The following is a 22,305-nucleotide window of genomic DNA, read 5'->3' as shown; positions in this document are numbered from 1 at the left end:
CAACGACCGCACATTCAGACAATAGCTACCACTTGGAACCATCCTGTACCTCTCTATCCATTCGCATCTACATGGGGCCCTATGACGTATATATGTGACGTGCTAGAGTATCGCGAGTGCGCACAAGCATCTTCGACAGGCTTTTGCGCCTTACGGGTTTGGCGTAAATGGGCTCGTCACTTATAGAGTAGCTGGGATTCACAACTGCAGGATTATGGCGGGTATATAATGCACCGTTACATTTGAGAACAGGTTCTATGGGACACTCAGACGGCTTTTCGCATATTGCTGATTCTACAGAACCCTGGTCACAGCTACTTCCCAATGCCACGTCAATACCTGTTGATGACGTGAAACGTGGTCATCATAAACACGCGTAGACTTCCGCGTCATAAGCACAAATGTTCATGAATATTGCGTATGGTACAATCAATCTAGGTTCAGCGATGAACAACCTAACCCACGCCTCGAAGAGCGTTGACAAATCGACGATACAAAGTGGTGATATTCATAGATGTAGATTTCTGTATTCCTCTCTCTGGAAATGTACAATGCAAAAACGCTCAAAGCTGGCATCGAATGCCAATCCACGATCAGTGCATACGTTGATGTCGCCAGCACTACTCTGATAGCTCGATATTAAAATTCAAAGGGCGCAAAGACGAATTCTAATTTTATTCACAGATCACTATGTTGTCACACTAGCAGTGCACAAATCAGTGTCTGTGTCAGTTACATCGTGCAATTACTAAGTTAATAACTACCACAATTGTACATAAGAGCCCAATAACTTCGACGTTCCATACTCAACGTCTGACAATGTCCTGACATTACGTATTTGTTAGATGCCCAGCTAATTGTTAGCAAGTTATCCAAACGCATAACAAATTACTGACTACCTTACATGGTATGGCGCTCCCCAAGCTGCCGTGGGCGGCAAACCAGTCCACTCCATGGTACACTGAATCAAGGCGTATACCATTTGGCTCAAACTCCTATAACATGATCGCCAAAACCGAACTAGACGCGTTTGACTTGTTTATTGTTGAGTTCTTTATTGTATGCAAATGGAGTGGGGCACCGCCGGAATTGCTCAACTTATAGGTACGCCAATTTCAGAAGGTTGAGCAGCATTGTAATTATCAACACTTACAACTACTAAAATCAATAACTACTGCGCCACAATATAACACCTAGTAACTTATGAAAACACTAATGTAATAATTACTGGGGCGCAATGTTACCAATAGGGTCATCGTCGAAGTAATCGGCGTCGTAGAGTGAGAGCATCTTTCTGTTCGGGATGACTAGCGCCTTGACGTCGATGAAGTGTGAGGCCTTGGTGGTCAGGAGATGTGACCTGATGCGGAAGATGTCCAAGCGGTAGAGGAAATTGTGAAGTATGTAAAGCGCCACGAGAGTCCACAGTGCGATGAAGCAGTAGAAGAAAGGCATCCGTATGTGCCAGATGAGTTTGTCGATTTGCCGGAACAATTCAGTGAAGTGGCCAGAATGCAGTGCCTGTTTGAGTTTTGTGTTGAGGTCACCGCAGCGCACGGCACGGTTATCGGTGACTAGCAGATATGCGTTGCGATACGTGAATCCGTAACGGTAGAGGGTGGGCAGTGGTCCGGCGCACTGGACGATGGACGGGCAGTGACAGGCGTCCTTCCCACCGTGTATGCCGGGTTGGCAAGGGCATGTGGCGCAGCCGGCGGCCGTGCAGTCGATGTTGTCCAAAGCCTGCAGTAGTTGGTAGAGCAACTCCCAGAACTCCCATGCCAAGTATATTATCCACGTGATGTATAGTCCGGCGTGCTTCTGCGGGTAGGTGTGGTGGGCATGGAGTCCTAGGGGTTGGAGGTAGGGAGCGCATCCACTGGGTGGCTTGCAAGTGGAGTCTTTGAAGAGGCTGGACAACGCATCGTGGCTTTTATGGTCATGGCCGGCGAGCGATGAGATGGCACTGGTAAGCTTGTGATTTTCATAGCTGCCGTGGAGCTGTGCCGACAGTGGAAAGAAGCCGTCGATACTGTCGGTGTTGAGATGCGATATAAGATCGGAGGCATCGGTGTAATTGCCGCCACGGTTTTCAACCCAGTCATGAGGGTCCCACTTCCGTAACGCCTGAGCATACAATGCAAACACGTCGGCGAGTGATGAGGGTGTGGCGGGACACAACCAGAACAGAGTACGACAGAGCACGAAGAGGCATGAGTCAGCGTCACGGCACATATCTCCGAGACGATTGGCGAGATCCCAGCCGGTGCCACTTATGGAAGCAGCAATGCCCAGGTCCCAGAAGCCGAGCGGAGTGAGGCACTGCTTGCCAGGTTGGTTGACGGTGCAGTTAGCACATTTGATAGTGCCGTCAGCAGCGGTAAGGGTATGCGGCAGGAGTCCGTGGCAGCAGTCGGAGAGGAACGACTGTAGAGGCGAGGTGGGCGGGCAGCCGTGCTTGGCGGTGGAGGAAGTGGTAGTTGCAGCAGTCGTAGTGGTATCGTTGGTAGCGGAACCACTTCCCAATGTATTACACTGCCAGTGGTGTGACTGAACCTGCCTGCCGTACACGCACTCCCTCCACCCCCTGACCCGGGCGGTGCTGCGGCAGCACTGGGAGTACAGGAAGTAGAGCACTTTACAAAGGCGGAACACTATCTCACGTAGCATATCAAGCAGCGCATCTGGGTCAGCGGGGTAGTGGAGCCTGGCACGGTTGTTGGAGAAGTCCACTGAATACGGGTAGGCGGCCATGTCGAAGCCGTGGCCGTTACCCTGGATGGCGGTGAGCAGGGCATTGGAGCGTGAACATGTTGTTGCGATGATGGATGATAGCTCACCAATGCACTTGGCCATCACAGGATCCTCCGTGTTGGGCGTGTCGCCGTCGTGGCACCGGCGGTTGAGCAACGCCTTGCAGTGGTCAGGCAGCTTGTCTGCCACCTGTGTATACTGCAGCCCGGAGAGCCACGACAGCATGTCCCTGACTGTGCACGGGTATCTTGGCTCAGGGGGAACGTAGAGGTGGCAGACCTGGAAGTAGTGGCATAGGGTGTTGTAGAGCAGCGATATGATGTGGACCAAGTTAATATCGTAAGTTACTTGCTCACCGTCAACCAGCATATCGATGTCCACATCCTCAATTGGGGTGGCAAGTAACTCGTAAATCCCACCTCCAGTGAACATGTTATTCAACTCGCCTTCCTGCCCACTCTCGTAACTGGACACCCTGTACCCGCACCTGGCGAGGTAGTTGCCAAGTGGGTTGTCTCTGTCGTCAGCGGTGAACTTACTAATGTGAAGTGGTTTCCACTCACTCTCACATTTCGTCGCCAACTTGTTAAGAGCATTGTACGTCATAGGTACCATGCTTAGTAACACCTTGGCGTACTTGTGGGCGTGCTCCTCCCTGCACCGCTGACCGGAGTAGGTGGAGATGTAACAATTACCAAACTCACCGGCGAATTTGGTGAGACCGCTAGCGACAGTGTCCAGCAGCGGAGTGGACGGGTGCTTGAAGTCGGAGGGTACCAGCCCGGCGATTGCTGTCTTTAGATCGGCCAGCAGGGTTCGCAGCTTATCGTCGAATGTCTCCGTATCGCAGATGTAATTGAGTACAGTGTTGAGATCCCTGTGGACTGAATCAAGCTGGGGTACATATGGATCTTCGGTCGGTGGCAATGACGGATGTCTTTCATCACCAAGCTCCTTATGCACCCTCTGAGTCTCCTGCCGGACGTACTCGTTGACTTCACCTAAGAAACTGCCGAGGGCGGCAGATAAGTGTTTCAGTTCTCTGCTTTCTACGCACATGAGCTGTTTGATGTTAACGCCTTCGTCACCTTCCACCGCATTCATGAACCCCTTGAAGCCGATCGTCAAGTCGTGATTGATGTCACTCGGCAGCTGCTCTAAATCCTCATTGACCTTCCTGGCAAACAATTCCAACGCATCCCTCACCGAGTCCACGTACAGCGTACGGGCCTCCTTGGTGAGTTCCTTGATGGCATCGTCCACCTCATTGTCGACGTGCTTCAACAGGGCGGCGATGGTGTTTCTTTCTATCTCGTCGGCTTTATGAAGGAAGTCGTCACACAACTTGATGGCGTCGTCCAGGTCGGAGAGTCGGAGGTTCTTGAAACCGTCCTGTATGCCTTTGAGTTTGACGTCGATATGCGGGGTCTCCAGCTGATCCAGATTCCAGCCCAGTTGTCCGGCTGCGTTGGTAATTGCACTGGACATGATGTTAAGATGTTTGGTGATAACTGGGACCTGGTTCTGCTTAAGAGACTCTATGTCACTTTTGATTTTCTTAAGGCCTGCATCGTCGTGAGTGCCGATCTGCTTTGTCATGAATTCCAAATTCTTGATCACGCCTCTGTCTTGGGGATTACCGTCAGCGGTTCCCTGCAACGCATCTCGAATACTCTGAAGCTCATCGTTAATCAGTTCGACGCCATTTTGTATGTCTTGGGGTTGCTGTGACAATGTATCTTGTTGAGTGTTAAGGTTATCTTGAATGTGATTAAACCCCTTGGCATTAAGGTAATTCCAGTTCTCACTGGGGCCAAAACCCTTGTTTACCAAATCATTCAACGGATTAGTAACATTCTTTTGCAATGTCATCCGCTGCTCTTGAAGTCCCTCTTCAATATGCTTCTTTGCTTCTACAATTCCTTTAGATTGCACAACGAACTCCCGTTCTTGCAGCTCATGAATCTTATTATGGATTCCTTGAAGACTGTCTTCCACAACACCATCTTTACCAATCTTTCTCTTCAGCTCCTCTAAATGGTCCAGGACGTCGTCGTTAGCTACATCGCTACGCAATTTATGTTCAGCACTTTTAAGCACACTTTGTGTATGTGAGAGTACAATGTCAGTTGCTTTGTCAATTTGATCTCTTGCCTCGAACAACTTAACATTTTGCTCTTGAAAGTTACTCCTTATTTTACCGAGGCCATCTTTACCGTTCCAAGATTTTGTCTCATCACTAAGCCCATTCCTTCGCATATCTTCCAATCTATTTATCACGTCATCATTAGGATTTTTGTTACCACTCTGAAATGTGGTTCTCAGCTCATCAAGCTGCTTGGTAATCTGGGCAATGCCTAAGTCAATGAAATCTGGCTGGACGGATAATTCATCTAGTTGAGCCTTAAGCTCATTTTTGATTTTCTCAAGGCCTTTTGTGTTATTTTTCTTTTTCCAATCACCATTGCCAAGGCCAACATCTTTCAAATCTCTCAACGTTTCGATGACGTCATTGTTCTTGTCACCTTGCAAGTCATCTTGCAGTTTTTTAAGTTTGTTTGTGATTTCGTCCTTTGCTTTGCCAATTTCTTCGGGATTATGTGTAAAATTCCCTTCTTGTAGTTTCTTAATCAATTCATGAATATGTTCAAGCCCTATATTTTTTCCCCTACCAATCTTCAATTTAATATCTTTCAGATTGTCCATGACGTCATCCGGTACAATGATGTTGTGTAACCTCAAGCCGACTTGCGCAAGCATACCCTTCAATTCTCTTAGAGTATAGTCGAAGGCTTTGCCAATTTCTATTGTTTGATTGCGTAACTCCTCATTTTGTTTTCTAAGATCATCCTCGATTTTCTGAAGACCGCCTACTTGACGTCCATCCTTGCCGTTCCATTTCCCACTAGCTAGACCAGCATCCTTCAAATCCTTCAATGCGTTGATGACTGAATCTTTATCATCTTTACCATCACTCTTCAACTTGTTCTTAAGATCTTCAACCTGCGACTTCATTTCTGTGACAGCTTTGCCAATTTGCTCGGATTTAGGAGAAAAAGTGTTTTTTCGCAGCTCTCCAATAGCCTTTGTTATTGCATCAAGACCTTTTGCTGATTCACCCACTGGCTTATTGTCAAACCCATCTTTAAGCTCAGCCAACAAAACCTTGACACCTTTTCTGCTTTCATCTTTATCGCCAAGAAATTTAAAGCCTTCGTTAGTAACGACATCAGTGATTGTCGAGAGCTGTATTTCTATTGCTTTAAACGGCTTTTTGAATGCGTCTGCCTCTATCTTCTGCGCTGCAGTGGTACCAATTGTATTTTCAAGAGCATTCAGACCCTCGCCCTTAATGACGTTGATTGCCGAATTCATTTTACCATACGAGTGGTCAGTGGTATAGCCAGTTGATACGTGACCTGTATATTTCTTGAAACCTGCAGCCTTGTTAATGTCGACTTTATCCGCTCTACTCGTCAACTGCTTATCAAGTATTGAACTCAGTTGTCCTTGAAGCCCACCTATAATTAAACTGTACGCACCGTTGAAATTCTCCATCTTATCCCTCACGTCACCAAGCGTCACATTCTCATCCGTACTAATCTCTTCAGCCGCCTGCTCAATCGCCCCCTTAACCGCTTCCCTGACTTGTTCCTTAACTTGCTTGTCGTATTCGGTAACGGCCTTTTCAAGGCCTTGAACTGCTTGTTCAACTGGCGTTTTGACATCGCTCTCAAATTTCTGTTCAATCGTACTTCTAACCATACCCTTCACCCCCTCGATCGCCCTGTCCACTGCTTGGGCTGTGCCATGAACGGGAGTTCTGCCGGTGTCTGTCACCGCTTTTAGATTTTTGTCAAGTTCATCAACAGTCGGCTTTATAGTGTCTAAGATTTTGCCAAAAACTTTGGTGCCTAAGAATTCTACTTCCGCTGCAACTTTACGTACAATAACGATGAGCTTCATGAAGATGCGCTTGACGGCGAGTTTAAGAAGGTCGTCGTTAGTTTGGATTTGGCGGGGTTGGCCTCTACTTTTGATATCATTCACGATGCCCGAGACTATAGTGCCTACAAGCGTATCAATACTACCCTCCAAATTATTAATTTGTTCAACTTTGAGTCTTTTCTCGATCTCATTGACAAATGTTGTTAGGCCTTCTTTTACAGTAGTGATGTATCTCTGAATCTTCTCCCTGGAATTATCCGCTTCTCCGAACTTTTCTTCAACTTTTTTACCAGCCGCATTAGCCTCGTCTCTCAGATGTATCTGCAAACTCTCTGCGATATACTTGCGAAACGGTGAATTTCCTGAGCTATCAAGCTTCGTGTAATTTTCACCTAAACCCTTGTCCTGTGCGTACTTCTTAAGTATTCCCTGCACAATCTTATTCTCCCGCAGTATTTCCATTACAAACCCGTTAACTTTATTTTCAAATTTTTTGCCACCGTGGAACTGCTGAGCAAGCACCTTCGCATTAGTGACAATCCCCTCCAAGCCTTTGGAGTTTTGATCATTTACACCATTCCCTGCCCTCCCCTTAATCACCGCAACTTCTTTTTTCATATGCTCGAAAATTTTGTGAAGTTGCTTTTTATCCGCAGCTGTTGCGCTGCCTCCTGGATTGATTTGTCCGTAGAGCTTCTCGATCTCCCCTTCAACTGCTTGGAGACCTTTGTCAAGCGGATCCTTGATGGTCTCCTTGAACTTCTTATCCATCTCCTCCGTCTGCGTCTTTATTTGACTAGTCTTCTCAGTAAGCGGAGTTTTCGCCTTTCCAAGCGCTTTCAGCTGCTCTTCCACCAGGCCGCTGCCGCTGGGTTTATCCACTTTATCCTTGAGATTCACAATCCTCTCCCTCAACTGCTTCAAATCCTCTTTCACTTTATCACCCAACTGATCAACTTTCAACTCCTCAATAACCGTTTTTATCCCTTCAGCAATGTTTGTCTTGACTTCAAACAAATCCTTCTTGAGATCTGTGTCCATAGCCTTCACAGCCTCCAACGCATCCTTGACTTTGGATTCAACTGTCTGCTTTGCAACATCGGCAGCCTTCAGAAGTTTTATGCCCTGGTATTTTAACAATTCAGCCTGCTTATAAATAGTATCATCCTTGCTGCTGGGATCCGTTTTAACCCGTCTAAGTATCTCATCACACTTTTCGTCGGCCTTCTTAATGACATTCTTTGCGGCATCGCTCCACTTACCTAGATGCTGAACTGCCTGCTCAAGCTTAGCTTGAGCTTCTTTAATTGCGTCATTATGTTGTTCAATTTCACCAATCTTAGGGTCAAGACGATCTCTCAACGTATCATTGACATACTCCGCATTTTTTATAGCCCTGCCAATAACACATTCAGTCTGATCCTTCCACCGTCCCAACTCCTTAACTTGTGTCTCAACTGCATTATGAACTTTATCTATTTTTTCCTTAGCATCCACAATCCTCTTAACATTTTTGCTCAGTTTCTCATTAACTTGCAACTTATTATATGCTTCCCTGACCTTTTCCTCCGCCTTATGGCGGATATCTTCGGCATCTTGCATCCACTTACTTAAATTGCCAACTTGGCTTTTGAGTTGATCATTTGCACTTTTAATATATTGTCCAGCAGTATCGATCGCATCGATTTGCTCACCCAGCGTCGACTTACCTTTCGCAGGATCCAAAGCTTTATGCACCTCTGCAGCCTTATCAACCGTAGTGCTAAGCACAGTCTCCGCCGCCTCTCTCCATTTCTGCAAATCCTCATTAACAGATGTTAACCCCTTAGCAACATCATCAACGTTCTGTTTGGCGTCCTGAATCTGCTTGATGCCTTGGCCAATCACCTGTTGGTTATCTCCGTGATTCAACTTGTCATATACTTCCGTCGCCGTTTTCACCACCCCTTCGATAACTGTGCTAGCCTCCTTATTCCATTCTCCCAATTTGCTGTCCACACTTTTTAGCCCAGTATTGACATCTTTAATCTTCTGATTTGCTGCCTGAATTTCTTTGATTTTCTCACTCAGTTCGTTATGAACTGTCAAGCTATCGTAAACTTCCTGGGCTTTCTGCTGCGCCTGCTCACGGATACGGTCAGCTTCCGTGATCGACTTACTCAACTTGGTAACTTCTTCCTGGAGGCTTTCATTTGCTTCATTGATTGCTTTTTCAGAGGTCTCAATATCATTAAGGTTTTTGCCAATTGAATGGTTTTCATCTTGTTGAGCAGGATCCAATTGCTCACTCACCTCATCTGCCTTCCCAGCAGCTTTGCTGATCACATCCTGCACCACAACTTTCCAATCCCCCAAATCACTGTGAACATTTTTAAGCTCGCTACTCACACTCTCAATTTTGCCTTTTGCAGCTTCGATCTTCTTAAGTCCCACACTAAATTTCGTACTGCTATCCTTATCCAACCTCCCATATACATCCTCGGCCTTCTCCTTGGCCGCCTTTACGGCGGCGTCCGCATCCTCAATCCACTTATTCAACTCCTCAACCTTCTTGCCAAGCTCACTATCAATGTCCGCGGCGGCCCTGTCAATCGCCTTTCTATGCTCTCCATCCAGTTGCTTCATTATCTGATCAACATACTTCTTCACTGCATTAATATACTCTTTCGCCTCACCCATCCACTGTCCTAGTTCCTTGACATATTTCTCCAGACTGACAGTAATTGCTTCCAACTTCATTCTAAACTCTTTGACACGGTCCTTCAACACCTCGACAACGGCATGCACTTCTTGTTTAATTTTGTCTTTGACGGCTTTTGCGAACCTTTTAAGCTTGCTCTTGATTTTCTGTACCATCTTGTCCAACCGCTTTTTCTCCCCCTTCTTGGACCACCTGCTCAGCCAGTCAACGTGGCTGAAAAAGCTTCTCCTGGCGTTCTCGAGCTTCCTTTTCAGCTTGGGGTTGAAGTCATTTATGGCATTTGTGGCCGCCGTCAGACTTCTAGAGAATACCCGGGCAACCTCTTTGCACCCCTCCACCAGGGAGACAGCCGTGGACACAGTTCTCTCATATTCAGCTAGCGGAGATGTTTCCGATATCTGCAAATCTTTTATACCTTTACACAACTCACCATCTGGTTTCACGTAATTCAACACGGTCTCAATCGGCTCCTTGACTCTTTCGTTTGAAGCCTTGACAGCGGCATTGTACCTCTGCAGGCCAGTGGCCACCCTGGGGATGGCTTGACAAAACCCCTTGTGGCCGCGCCATAGTTGGGATTTTAATTCCACAATTACATCATCACGCAATACACTTCTACCAGCAACGTACGGCTGGTTATCATGGACATCACTGAACACGGGATACAAGAATGCCAGGATGGCATGGCACAGACGGGAGGCGTTGCCATATACAATCCCAGAACCGTAGTAGGTACCAGGATACCGATAACCTAATAGGCTGCCAGCGGAGGCGCAGAGATTATGTATAATGTTTTTATGAGGATTCTCAGAGTCTTCCGGAAGAGTACTCTGAAACGCCCGAAGCTTGGAGACCACATCTCTGGCGGACGGCCGGTCCGAGTCGAGCAGAGACGGCTGAGATTTCTCAGCGTCCCGAGCAACATTGTCAAACAACGAAGCGAGAGCGTCGGACACAGTCGAAATCCCACCACAGTGCTTCACCTGGATGAGCCAGTCGATCGCCTCTCGAAGGTTCTCGGGACAGTCAGTCAAGGCCTTCGGCGCCATGCCGCTAGCCTCGGACAGTCACATTGCCAGGCAGTCAGGGCCTGCGCCGCTGCCTATAAGACAGCATGGCCAAACGGCCAAGTGTGCTTATTGGGTAAAGTTGCAAGATTAGGAGCTGAAGCGAGTGACAACGCAGAGCCTTATGGCACTAAAGCGAGGCACATAACTCCTCACCCCAAAACTAGATTCAAGAAAACATAGATTACAGACATCCCACCTACCTGAGGAGGGGGAAAGTTGCAAACCCAATAATCAATCAAGCACGGAACCTGACTATCATGGCAAGTTGGAGCACTGTAGATGAACGAGACGGACCATTAAGTTTTCGATTGGGAGATAGTATGCGTTTCCAAACGCTGCACCGTCATGCCGCCAAGCCGTCTCCCCTAAGAGCAAGGGAAGCACCCAAGCATCCTCCATCACCCACACCGCCAAAGATGGCAACGGCATGTTTTACACCACATACATAGCACGCCCAGCAGGTTATATATAGACTGACAAAGCTACCCCATATTTATCTCTGCACTATGGTTTGGGTGTTGCAAACATAACCATGGAGTAATGCATCAAATAAGTTACCGTTGAAACAGCGCCAAGTATCGATTGTCACTATCCTACATCCTGAAATGCGTTAGCAACTACTCATCTGTCACAATTTGAGAGCATTGGGTCACCTAACCAACGACACTTCGCACTTCAATGGACCACCTAACTCTATTAATTGGCACGTAACCAAATGTACGTGAATTCATTCATAGTATCACTATTTAAGAACAAAACTACCTAAGGTGATGTAAGGTCGAATATCCCAGCCATGATGTGATAAGTCGCACGATTCAGCTGATATTTCCTGAACGCCCTTCACCGACATCTAGAACTCACCCCTTTTCCAACACGATTATCATCGTGTTACTGATTAACATCTTAATACGAGGAATTCAAGCTTTTGTTGTTCACTATCCCATCAATCTGTGGGCTGTTACTGAGTTGGGTGGCACCTATACAGTCGCAGTTCGCATTTACCAATGTGACTTACTGCAACATTACATAAACCTATTGGATACGGATAAGTTCAAGAAGCAGAAGTATGAAGACCTAATCGAGGACCTCAAGGCGTGACAGTTTAACCAGCAAACGAAGATCAGGGTTATCCCCTACGTGATGACGTGGGAGGGAATAGTGACGAAAGAACACAGCAAGTATAGACGGTACCTGGGCATATCGGATCGCATGGATGCTCACATACCACGGGTAGTGATCCAAGAAACACATGAAATAGTGATGAGGGACATGGAACCGAAAGAAGACTACGACTTCGTAGAAGACCTTCAAGCCCTAACAGGGTGAAAGCCAACACATGGCAGCAGTTACGATCGGCAACGTACCGACGGGAATCACGCATCCAACAACAGCGTGAGGCGGTAGCCCCGCCAAAGCCGAAAACCGGCCCTAGGCACGTTGCCACATAGCACAATATAAAACAAGAGGTTATAATAATAATTACACCAGCATTACATAACATCTTGCAGAGTGTACCGTAAGCACATGACGATGAGTTAAGGCAGTAGGCGTGTGTTTCGCAACCCATTGATCGACACGGCCAGGTACCGCATGGATCGCTTGCCAACATCGGTGAAATACGTGCCGTCCATCGCTAGGTATCAAGTATTACTCGTTACTACGTATTAAGGCCGTTGTCGGCTTTCAAAATTGTGACCATACATGGAAATGGTAGCAGCACACCTTTTACGTTTTGGCAAGAAGAACTGCATAACGTAACAAGTAAGACTTATTTTCATTTCAATCTAGTAAGCAGGCATTATGTTTTACACAAACTTTATAAAGACTAAAATATGTTATTGGATTGGTAACTGCAGTAATTTCACCAAATACTAATGCTGCCACTGGGGACACAAACCAACAGAGCAACCAACATAAACTGACAATTAAAGTTTCTAATTACCAAACGAGTTGTTACATCTGGATTACTTATCCCTTGGAATAGTAGTGCTTAATCTGGATGGTGGATAGGATGACGCCCTTGATGGTTACGCATTGGCATTCTAAGGGCGGTGTCTTGCGCAGAGTCTCCCCGCGCCCTATACGAGAACTGTCGAACTGCAGTATGACGAAGTGGTTGGAATGTGACGCTACGATAGACTGGCTGATGTCGCTCAGGTTCTTCACCTTTCCTTCCACTAACACTTGGTCGAAGCAGTTGGGTGGGTCCAAGACATACGGTGCTGGGCAGTAGAAAGCCGCTTCTTTAACATTCTGAATGTCTATCTTGCAACCGATTTGTCGTCCGTCAGTGTCGTAGAGTTTGGGAGTCTCCGGCTTGAAGAGATCATCTGATTCGTAGGTGACACCGCAGCCTTGCATGTACGGGTCAGTGGTCTTGACGGCAACATCAAGGACGTTCCACGTATATCGCTCCGATGATTCATTGATAAGAACATTTCGTTCTGCAGAGTCGCCTGAACTAGGTACATCACCTGTGACTAAGGACAAGTCAGATTGTTCAGGCGCTTTGCCGCAGACGAATGTCATGGGCACGTATTCCTTGTGAGCTGGATCTTTGGAAATGAGAATGGCGTATCGAGGTGATGTTATCGTCAAGCGTTGATATTCGGGTGAATACGTGTTCTCGTAGACGACTCGAAATCCACCCGCGGTGCTAACTATCGAATCTTCGTATGTTTTGCGTATTAGCTCAGTGTTGTATGCTCTCTGCGTGACGGCATAATAGAACACGTCAGGTTGCATTGGTAACCATGTAGTTACTATCATGCCCGCACTTCTGCCGCGCATTAAACGTTCATATTGAAACGATGAAATCGGACCAATGCCACAATGAAGCAGCAATGTTTTCCCTACGTGTAGCATAACCGACTTTTGAGATACGTTATTTAGGATGAGCGACTTTGAAGGAAACCTGCCTTCACTTGGTAAACCTATCTCACGCCACGGCAACAGAATGTAAGGTAACAACAGATGTGACGCCCCTTCACCGCGTACTTTGTATTGGTATGATACCTTTTGGCTGTACTCTACAATAAGCTTCGACTTTTCGTATCCACGTTGGTCGACGCACACACAAGCAAAACTGAGGGGTTTATCTTGTGCACCCATGTCGAAAACTTGAAATCCCCGAATGGGGTATGGAGTTACATTACGATATGATCCAGTGAATTGCATAATCTTGTTAGATGTTAGGTCGTACCCCGTAGATTCACAGTTGTTTGGCAACAACTCCTCATCGAGTCTGCAATGAATGCCAACTTGTCTACCGTGCCTCATATCATACACGCATTCATAAGTATTCCCTACACCGTTCCCTACCCTTTTGGTTGTACAATTGGTCTCGCTGATTGCCGCATCGAACACCCTCTGTGGCCCTCGTTCGCAACCAAGGATCCCGTACTGGTGGGTAAACGCCAAAGAGACTTTGACGATGGCGCTTATGTTGTCTGGGACATAGTCATTCCTAGATATCAATGTCCAATGAAAATAAAACGAGTTCAATCCGCTTCGTAGAGCAAGAGGCTTGCCCATGCGGTATTTTAGCATTACTTCACCGTGGGATATTCTAGAAATATCCAACTCCAGAGCATCGCCGACAAGGACGTCGTGGTACAAGACTTCTTGGTAGAGATCAATGCCATATACAGTTTTAAGTTGCCTCAGCGTAGCCAAGTTCCTGGGCAGAAATTCAGTTTCGTATTCATAGATGAATGGCAATTGAGAGAATGGCAGACTCGAAACATCTTCGTCTACATCCACATAGAGATCCTCATCGGAACGCTCGTTTGTTGAAACCGACGTGGCAATTTGTGTCGGGAACTTTATGGTCAAGGTACTGCCTGGATGAAGTACCACCGAACACCAAGGGCCGCGGATTGGACGGTGACGGTTACGGAAGATCTTGCTGGCAATGTCACAAACGTAGTCGTTTTTCGGACGGATTTCTATCCTGGCTTTCACCTGGCCAGTGCTGTGATCTTTACAAATGCATTCGCCATGAAATCGCGGTAATGCCAATTTATCAAAATAACGCGCTGCTACCCAAGGGCTATGCATATCGAAATTCCAATATGGATATGGTCTGGGGGCAGTCACAATTTTGCCATCATGGTCCAAGAGGAATTTCATACACTCCTTAGGTTCAATTAGGCCTTCACAAAAAAACCCTATACGTGATTCTGACATGGGATCCGCTACACATGAACGTGTACCGGTGTTGGAGTCCACAGTTACCTCATTATCTGCAGCAAACAATGGAGACGGATGGCTCCCACAACCCTGAAGGGGTATATGTTGACGGCGTCTATACAAAAATACTACCCCCAATCCTTTACCAAATTTTCTAATCTCCCGAATCAACGCTGTTTCTGACGTCCAAGAATGTTCTTGCGTTTGGACATCACCATTGAGGCTATCCAGTTGACGCTGCAATGCATCACTTAGAACCAAATTTCGCGGCCCACAAATGAATATCATACGGCGCTCAGTAATAGCTAATAGTTCATGCCTTGGCAAGTCGAAGTACAGTTGAGTTTGTGAAGGGTTCAATCTAAACCTAACAGATGGATTGTTAGATTCAGAGTGCACGACATCCGAAATAGCGACGGATACAAGTGTGCCATTTTTTACCACATAAGTGTTGAGGCGAGCGTCATAGCCAACGGTTGGCTGTGGATGCCATACGTATTCGGCGTCGTTGATCTGGTGTGGGCATACAAGAGGTGCGTATTTGAAGTCATCGAAATCCAAATGGCAACTCACTAAAGCATTACTGCTGAGCAAATCATGTGGATCGTCAAAATCACAATGGAATGCAACGCTATTTCTAATGCAATGCATCAACGCCCCGCATAATACAAACAGAATTTTCACCAAGCTAGAGCTGTCCATTGTGGATGGCATTACGTGTTACCTTAACCGCTGTGATTGCAACTACTATAACAATGCCACGAAGTTAAAAACCCCCAAAATCAGCGATATATGTAATCGTTTACGTAATTACTGTAAGTTTTCTGTGAGCGTCAATAACTCAACAAGGATCGCAGCAGCTGTCTGTATGGTCCGGAGTTTTCCTCCACATGTGTTAGTAGGAGACATAAAAAGCGTATCACCCAGAGGTGATAAGAGACAGTAAAGTGAAAAATTTGGTAAATAGTTTATGTTTACTGCAGTAAACAGGATGGATATGGAACCATTGTATCATCCCACCTAACATAATAGACCGGACACCATCGCGTCGGGTATGCGAAACACAACGATCACCAGTGTCGATATCTAAAGCAAGATATGAGAGCATTAGATAAATACACAAAATAAGAGTTTCGGGGGCCTGGGGAAGGATATCAGAAGGAGAGTGCTCATATGCCACACAAAATTACATGGAAACACCCATAAGTAATGAAAACGTAGAGCCCGGAGATGAACATAGTCAGGCAACTAGCTACGCATCTACGCAGAACAAGTGACTTGACATATACGATGTAACAGCGTGGCGTGCGACCTGAAGTCAACGCCAAATATGTTCGAGGGGTAGGACTCAAGTAAACTTGAGGAGACAGCAGCAACCAGAGATGGTCAGTAATATACGACTAGACAAATATAAACACAAACTTAACGTCCAGAAAAAGTTTAATGGTTTGATTCAGTGTAATTTGCATTCACACTTGAATAGATACTCAAACTTCTGAAAGAATCCACAGAGAAGTGCGGCCGCAGTTGCGTGCCGTTCTAGCGACTTCATTTTAATGCCCATGGCCCAAGCATTGGAGGTGAATCTTTGATCCATGCGACCGTCATTTCCTGCGTTAGCAACCTGCATAATGAAGGCTGAGGCAATCTTGGACATAGTTACCGATTCATCCGAGTATGAAAACAGCGATCCGCCTGCGTTGTTTCCAAGAGGTCTGATTCCCAGGCACTTGTCGAACGTAAACACATCATGGCCAATTGCAGGTATATTGTGTAGGACAGAAAGGACGTATTCTCTCGACCCCAAGTACGTGTCAGCCATGAAAAGTGAATGGAAGTGCTTGGAATAAAAGCTGTAAAAGGCATTTCCTGTCTGAGCCACAGCTTCGAGCCCCATTATATGCGTGGGTGTAGTCATGAAAAGCGGCGGTCCATTGGTGCATTTTATCCTCGGCATCCCATATGCTTTTCTCAACAGTTGATCAGTGGCTTTAGTAATGAAGGCGGATTTAGACATTGCCCTTTGGATAGACAAATTATCCGCATCCGACTTTGTTAACTGCGGCGGCGTAATCGACTTGTCATCTAGCATCGGAAGGAGCAACATGTCAACCGTTCTATGAGAGTGCATGAATGGGTAAACGAATCCTTCGTGCGTGTTGCTTAGCGCCTTAACGTGCTCAAAGACTGATTTAGCAAATGGAGAAAGCGTATCTAGCCGTGTATTATATCCACCCTCCAGGACGCTTACTACCCTACCACTGCACACGGTATTCGCGACGGCAACCAGGCGCTCAGTAGCCCAGTAGAAATCTTTCTCGTTGTATCTAACGAAACCAGATGAAACCGAATCGCGATAATGGCCGTCAAACCCGGCTGAAATGAAAATGAGATCCGGTTGAAAGTGTAGAAGGTATGGGAGAATTTTACCTTCGAATAGAATCTTGAATTCGGCAGATGTTGTACCTTCTGGTATACCAACGTTTATAATCCTTGGTTCCGATGACTTGTACTTAGAACACGTTCTACCTGTACCTGGGTAGAATACACCATCGTATGCATGTATAGATGAAAAGAAAACTTCTTCTCTATCGTGGGCATCCCTCCATCCAAACCAATGTGGGTGATTGTACTGACTTGCCTTTGAATCGTTGCCCACCCCATTGTTGCCATGTCTACATCTAACATTTCGTGGCCCGATATTGAGAACGATTTGATGGGTGCCATTACCGTGATGTATATCGAAGTCGATAATAGCAATTTTGCGGATTCCTTTTTTGGCGTACATATATTTGGCATATGCAGCACCCACCGCAACGTTGTTTATGAGACAGAATCCCTGTGAGCCAGCCCTGTTAAGAACTGTATAATGTGTATATACAATACGACTTACGCAAAATCTTCGTCTTCGAAGTCCGCCGATTGTGCTCCTCCCCACGTACCCAGGTGGTGTCCAGGTGGTCTAACCGCACAGAACGCATTGCGGCAGTGCCCATTGCATACAGCATCAACTGCGGCAATCACTGAGACGATTATGATAAGACGAAAGACCAACTACTCACCTGATCCTGCGGCATACATCGCCGAGTTCCAAGAATGCGGTGTTGCTGGAGTGTCACCATCGGCTAGCACCGGCCAGTAATTGTTCCCCATCCATCTTTTTTGCGCAGTTTGCACTTGATTCAACAACTTATCAATGTAACCCCAGTCGTGTACCCTCAAAATATCTGCCAAAGTGGCAGGTGGTGGGCTGTGCAACAGTTTGATGTGTTCCAGGGTGTCACTCCTTAGAATTCCATTTTCATTCGTGATGATAACTTCCAATCTCGTGGGGTTTTCAGGATATGACATAATCAGCCTATGACGTCGGTTAGGTGCGTCGGTGGGTTCAGGGAGCGCTAGATGATGTAAACACGTGGGATGCGTGATAACCCATGTGTACTTGTTGTCGGCAATGGTGTCCTGATTCGGTACATGTCCTGCAAAAAATTTACACCCATGATGTTAAAAACTAACCTCTGAAGTTTTGCAACAATGAGTCCACGTCTCTGCGTGTAACGGTCGCTTCAGGACACGTTACGTACAACGCCGGATCATCCGTAACTGACATTGTGATACTGTTGATGGCGCGCTTTAGTGATAACGACGGAAACGCACAACCCTTGTATCTCCCCACAGCGGTTGTGTTCGTGGACTGGACGTGTTTCTGACTCCGTGGCACAACCTCGACCTTCCCTACAGCTTCAGCACCATTACACACATTTTCGACATTATTCAATGTCTTCCCATGTGTGCTGTAACCGGATTCTAAGGATTTAACAGATGATTCGGTTGCATCCGCTTTTACAAGGGTAGTTGCTATAAAGGAAGCAACATCCATGAAATGCTTTGAGTTTCCTATCATTATAGACAGCTTTATGAACCTGTGCATGTATTGTGGGCTCGCCAATACATGAAATGTTAGGCCCTCATTATACGAGTACATAGCCACAATAGCCTCCCAAGCACCAGCCTTTATACCCCTGTATGTCAGCTGTTCGATCAGCTTCATCATCTCTTCAAAAATGGCAAAATATTCGACATCCCTCAAAAGACCATATTCACCTGTGCATAACAAACTTGCCTCATTTATAGGCACATGGGGTGCCTCGGAACGAGGATGACATTTTTCATCAACAGAGGCCCTCATGATGGATGTAGCCTGCGCTGCCTCTACAACAACAGAAGTTTCACATCCTTCACTACGCTTGTAGAATTTGATGCTTTTCATGAACGATTCGAAGGATAAACCTCGGCGGCATAGATTGCGTTGGTCGTCTTGCAGGAAATGTGCCCCCTCTTCGTTATTCCTTTTGCTTTCTGTCATATAACGTTTGTGGTAGAACAACGCTTTTAAAGTCTCATGCAGCATAGTAACGAGGCACAAAGGATCCTTTGCATCCATTGCAAGGTGTACCGGCAGGTCTCCCACTTCGTTCACGACCAGAGGCATACATCCGCACCCTATTAACCATTTGATCAAATCCGCATCTCTAATTTGGCAGACCTTGTGCAACAGGTTGGATCGGGTATAGTCACGCTGATTCAAAAATGTCTCCCATGGCATCGTAGGAGTTAGTAAACTCGAAGAGCAGACGATGTCATTGAGCGCTTGCATTTTGTAATCCATGTGCCCGCCCAAGACGTACTTGCTTACAAGCGGGAACTCCGATGGTTTGACAGCTATCTGAGAACAGTTTTTGTGCCTAATCATACGTCTTCCACGTCTTATATCACCGATACCTTTGAAAGTACTTGCCATAGCGTCAACATCCACTTCGCTAACATCAGCACACAGAGTTTGGTTGATGCCAGGATGACCTTTGAAGTTATTTGGTGTGACGTTCGGCCTATTCACCAAATCTCTAATTGGCGTGGGATTGCCTGAGCAAGGCACCAAATTTTCCTTTTGCTCATTTAGGGGTACTGCGCATTCACTTACGGCATCGATGGTAACGACAGCATCTACCGAATCCCATTGGGACGATTCATACTCAGTAGCATGGGCCGTTTTTGTATATTCTACACGCTTAGAGGTATCCGTCACTGTAGGAACTGCGCTAAGTTGTGATTTTCCTATCAAATTACCAACTGCACCATCGGACTCCCCAGTATCCATTCGCACCGTGTTACGCGTGGATCCATCTCCTCGGGAACCACTATTCGTGTCTTTGCATGTCTTTGCCTTTTTGAAGTGATTCTCAACTGCTTCGTCCGTATCGGCGCCGTTGAATGCATTGCGTGACGAGCTGGGTACCCCACAGCTTGTCAAGTTAAGCCTTTTATGAGTTGAAGGTTCGCTATTCTCGGGGTGTTTTTGAGGGGTATTTCTTTCTATAGCCGCCAATTCTGTACTTGACGCGGTTGGCGTTCCAGGTACAATGGGGGTTTCCGACACCTCATTCTCCTCACTCGATGCTTCGCCTAAGCTACCCTCGTGGGAACCTGAGCCTTCAGTAGATTCAGAGAATTTACCGAAATAATGCAAAAGTATGCGGAAGCACTTAATTATGTTATTGCGATAGCTTTCAATGTATATATTCGAGAAAAGAAGGTGTATGGGAGATGTTTTGTCGTACGTGAACAGCAGATCAGTAGTAGCAAGGGGCACAGGTAAACAATCTCTTCGTGTTAACGTAGCATTTACCATATCACGTAGATGCGGCCTTAGCGAACTATGAGAATGCTGAGCTGAGTTAGAATAACCCGTAATTGCATTACTATCCCTGTTATCCACACCCTTTCCCGTACTTCTCTCTGTGTTGTGTTCTTTCATTTCTTGTGCATCATCATTTTGTTCTACATCATCAGGGGCCCCACATGGATATGAGTCAGCGAGGTGCGTAGTTACAGCAACAGATTTGCGATCGTTTGCGTGAGACCTTTCAAAGGTTATTGTGGTATGGATATTCGGTACCCCTTCTCCCATACTTGCCATCACATGGCTGAGATTGGCAGGGTGGCTGGCGTATAAACCCGCGTATATAGCAGAGTAGTTACGTGCAGCAACTTCAAGGTTATGGGGTTCGCCAACCAAAAATTTGTAATGTTCTTCATATAGTGCTTCTACCTCTTTCGTACCACAACCAAAGATTGTCGAACCACGGTCAAACCCGAACACCGATTTATTATAGCTGCTTGGGGAATCCTCCCAGTGCCTCAGCAAGCGTGTGTCCATTTTCCATGACCCATCAATTTTTGTTCCATTTACATTACTGCATTGTTCATTTTGTGACCATTCCACTTTTTTACGCCGTATTCCACTGGATGGTGCTTTGAATTTATCTACCCCGGTGTCCTTGGCCAGTCGAGTGCTCTGTGGCCCCGTACTTTCAGTATTTGTATCATGTAATGAATCATCCAACTCCATTTTGTCACACTTTTCATCCAATCCCATTGCGATATCTACGTCCCAATCATCTGATTGGCGGTCACCCAGGTGACCTAACAAGTGATCCCAGTCTTGCGTGGCAAATACCTTTGAATGGTGCACAAGAGGATAGTAGAGCAACAGATAAAGTGCTTTTGGGTTCGCCATCTGCATTGCAATGTGCAGCGGAGTGCGACCAAAGTGATCACAGTCATTGATGGATTCCCTCCTCCTTGAAGCAAGGATCCGTTTCAACGCATCAAAATCATTCTTCATGACACACTTATGAATTCCCGGGGTAGCACGTCGCTCAGGAATGAGCGGTTTAATTTCGGCTCTAAAGATAGGTACATCTTCATTTTCATCCGCCATAAGGCGATATCCAAGGTCCATTTCGATCGGTATCATGTTATTGAATGTTTAAAACGAACATTTCAAGCTGCTTTAGGTGAAGTCTAATATATGGATGTGTCGTGGGATGTGATCCTTAGGCCCGCCAAAGATACAACTTTCTGATGTATATGGGGAAATATACCGTCATAAGATAACTTTAGACGAAATAAATTAACAGAAATAACTTGTAGACAAGGATAAAACCCGTGCCAGATGTGAGTTCCGTGTGTTAATCATGAATCCGCGCCGTTACGTCGTGCAATGATACCGCGGTCTCGTTTAGTTTCGTTAAATTGCCAAATTACCTAGAAAGGTTGTTTATATAATTTTTGTATAATGGATTAGCGATGTGTGTACAAATAACGACAGATAAGTTGTCATTTTTCGTTTGTTCCTGTCGAACACTTGTCGCAGCAAGATTCCTAGCGTCAAGCGGCGTCTTTTAACCCGTTTCACACTTCAAGGGCTTACATAAATATAGAACAGCTTGTATTCATTTGAAAAACAAAATTTTCTATGTCGCCTCTAATGCCACCACCATTCAGGTAATACCAGTGACACATGGCTGTGTGTTATCCTCAGCCTATAAAGGGCGCACACGTAGGATAGGCACCGCTGTATGAAACTGTCAACCATTGGGATTCTTACGTATGCGATCAAAAATTATGGCAAAGACCGTGTCTTCCGTGCTAAAGGTTGTTGAAGTTTTTCTATGTAGGAATTTCTCATTGCGATGTGGTTTAACACACTGCTGATGGCTATATTGACGTTACTGAGATGTACACACGTGCAGAATATAGCCTCAGCATTCAGATTGAATCCCTTCAGCTACCTTCGTG

The 22,305-nt window shown here is 46.0% G+C and overlaps 4 protein-coding genes across 4 annotated transcripts; 1 reads left to right on the top strand and 3 right to left on the bottom strand.

Annotated features, from left to right (window-relative positions):
- Positions 1-1,224: 1,224 nt before the first annotated feature.
- Positions 1,225-10,452, bottom strand: BBBOND_0405730 (hypothetical protein; the record flags this gene model as incomplete). Its single annotated transcript, XM_012914821.1, has 1 exon — positions 1,225-10,452. The coding sequence occupies one exon, from the start codon at positions 10,450-10,452 to the stop codon at positions 1,225-1,227; it is 9,228 nt and encodes a 3,075-aa protein (XP_012770275.1).
- A 1,161-nt stretch (positions 10,453-11,613) lies between these two features.
- BBBOND_0405720 (hypothetical protein) lies at positions 11,614-11,799 on the top strand (the record flags this gene model as incomplete). Its single annotated transcript, XM_012914820.1, has 1 exon — positions 11,614-11,799. The coding sequence occupies one exon, from the start codon at positions 11,614-11,616 to the stop codon at positions 11,797-11,799; it is 186 nt and encodes a 61-aa protein (XP_012770274.1).
- A 642-nt stretch (positions 11,800-12,441) lies between these two features.
- On the bottom strand, positions 12,442-15,366 carry BBBOND_0405710 (hypothetical protein; the record flags this gene model as incomplete). Its single annotated transcript, XM_012914819.1, has 1 exon — positions 12,442-15,366. The coding sequence occupies one exon, from the start codon at positions 15,364-15,366 to the stop codon at positions 12,442-12,444; it is 2,925 nt and encodes a 974-aa protein (XP_012770273.1).
- Positions 15,367-16,117: 751 nt separating this feature from the next.
- Positions 16,118-21,481, bottom strand: BBBOND_0405700 (histone deacetylase, putative; the record flags this gene model as incomplete). Its single annotated transcript, XM_012914818.1, has 4 exons — positions 16,118-17,516; positions 17,558-17,687; positions 17,727-18,143; positions 18,181-21,481. The coding sequence occupies 4 exons, from the start codon at positions 21,479-21,481 to the stop codon at positions 16,118-16,120; spliced, it is 5,247 nt and encodes a 1,748-aa protein (XP_012770272.1).
- Positions 21,482-22,305: the final 824 nt, after the last annotated feature.

This window comes from Babesia bigemina, assembly GCF_000981445.1.
Source record: "Babesia bigemina genome assembly Bbig001, chromosome : V".
Lineage (NCBI taxonomy): Eukaryota > Apicomplexa > Aconoidasida > Piroplasmida > Babesiidae > Babesia > Babesia bigemina.
The sequence above is the reverse complement of the archived record's forward strand: the minus strand, read 5'-3'. Positions and strand labels throughout refer to the sequence as shown.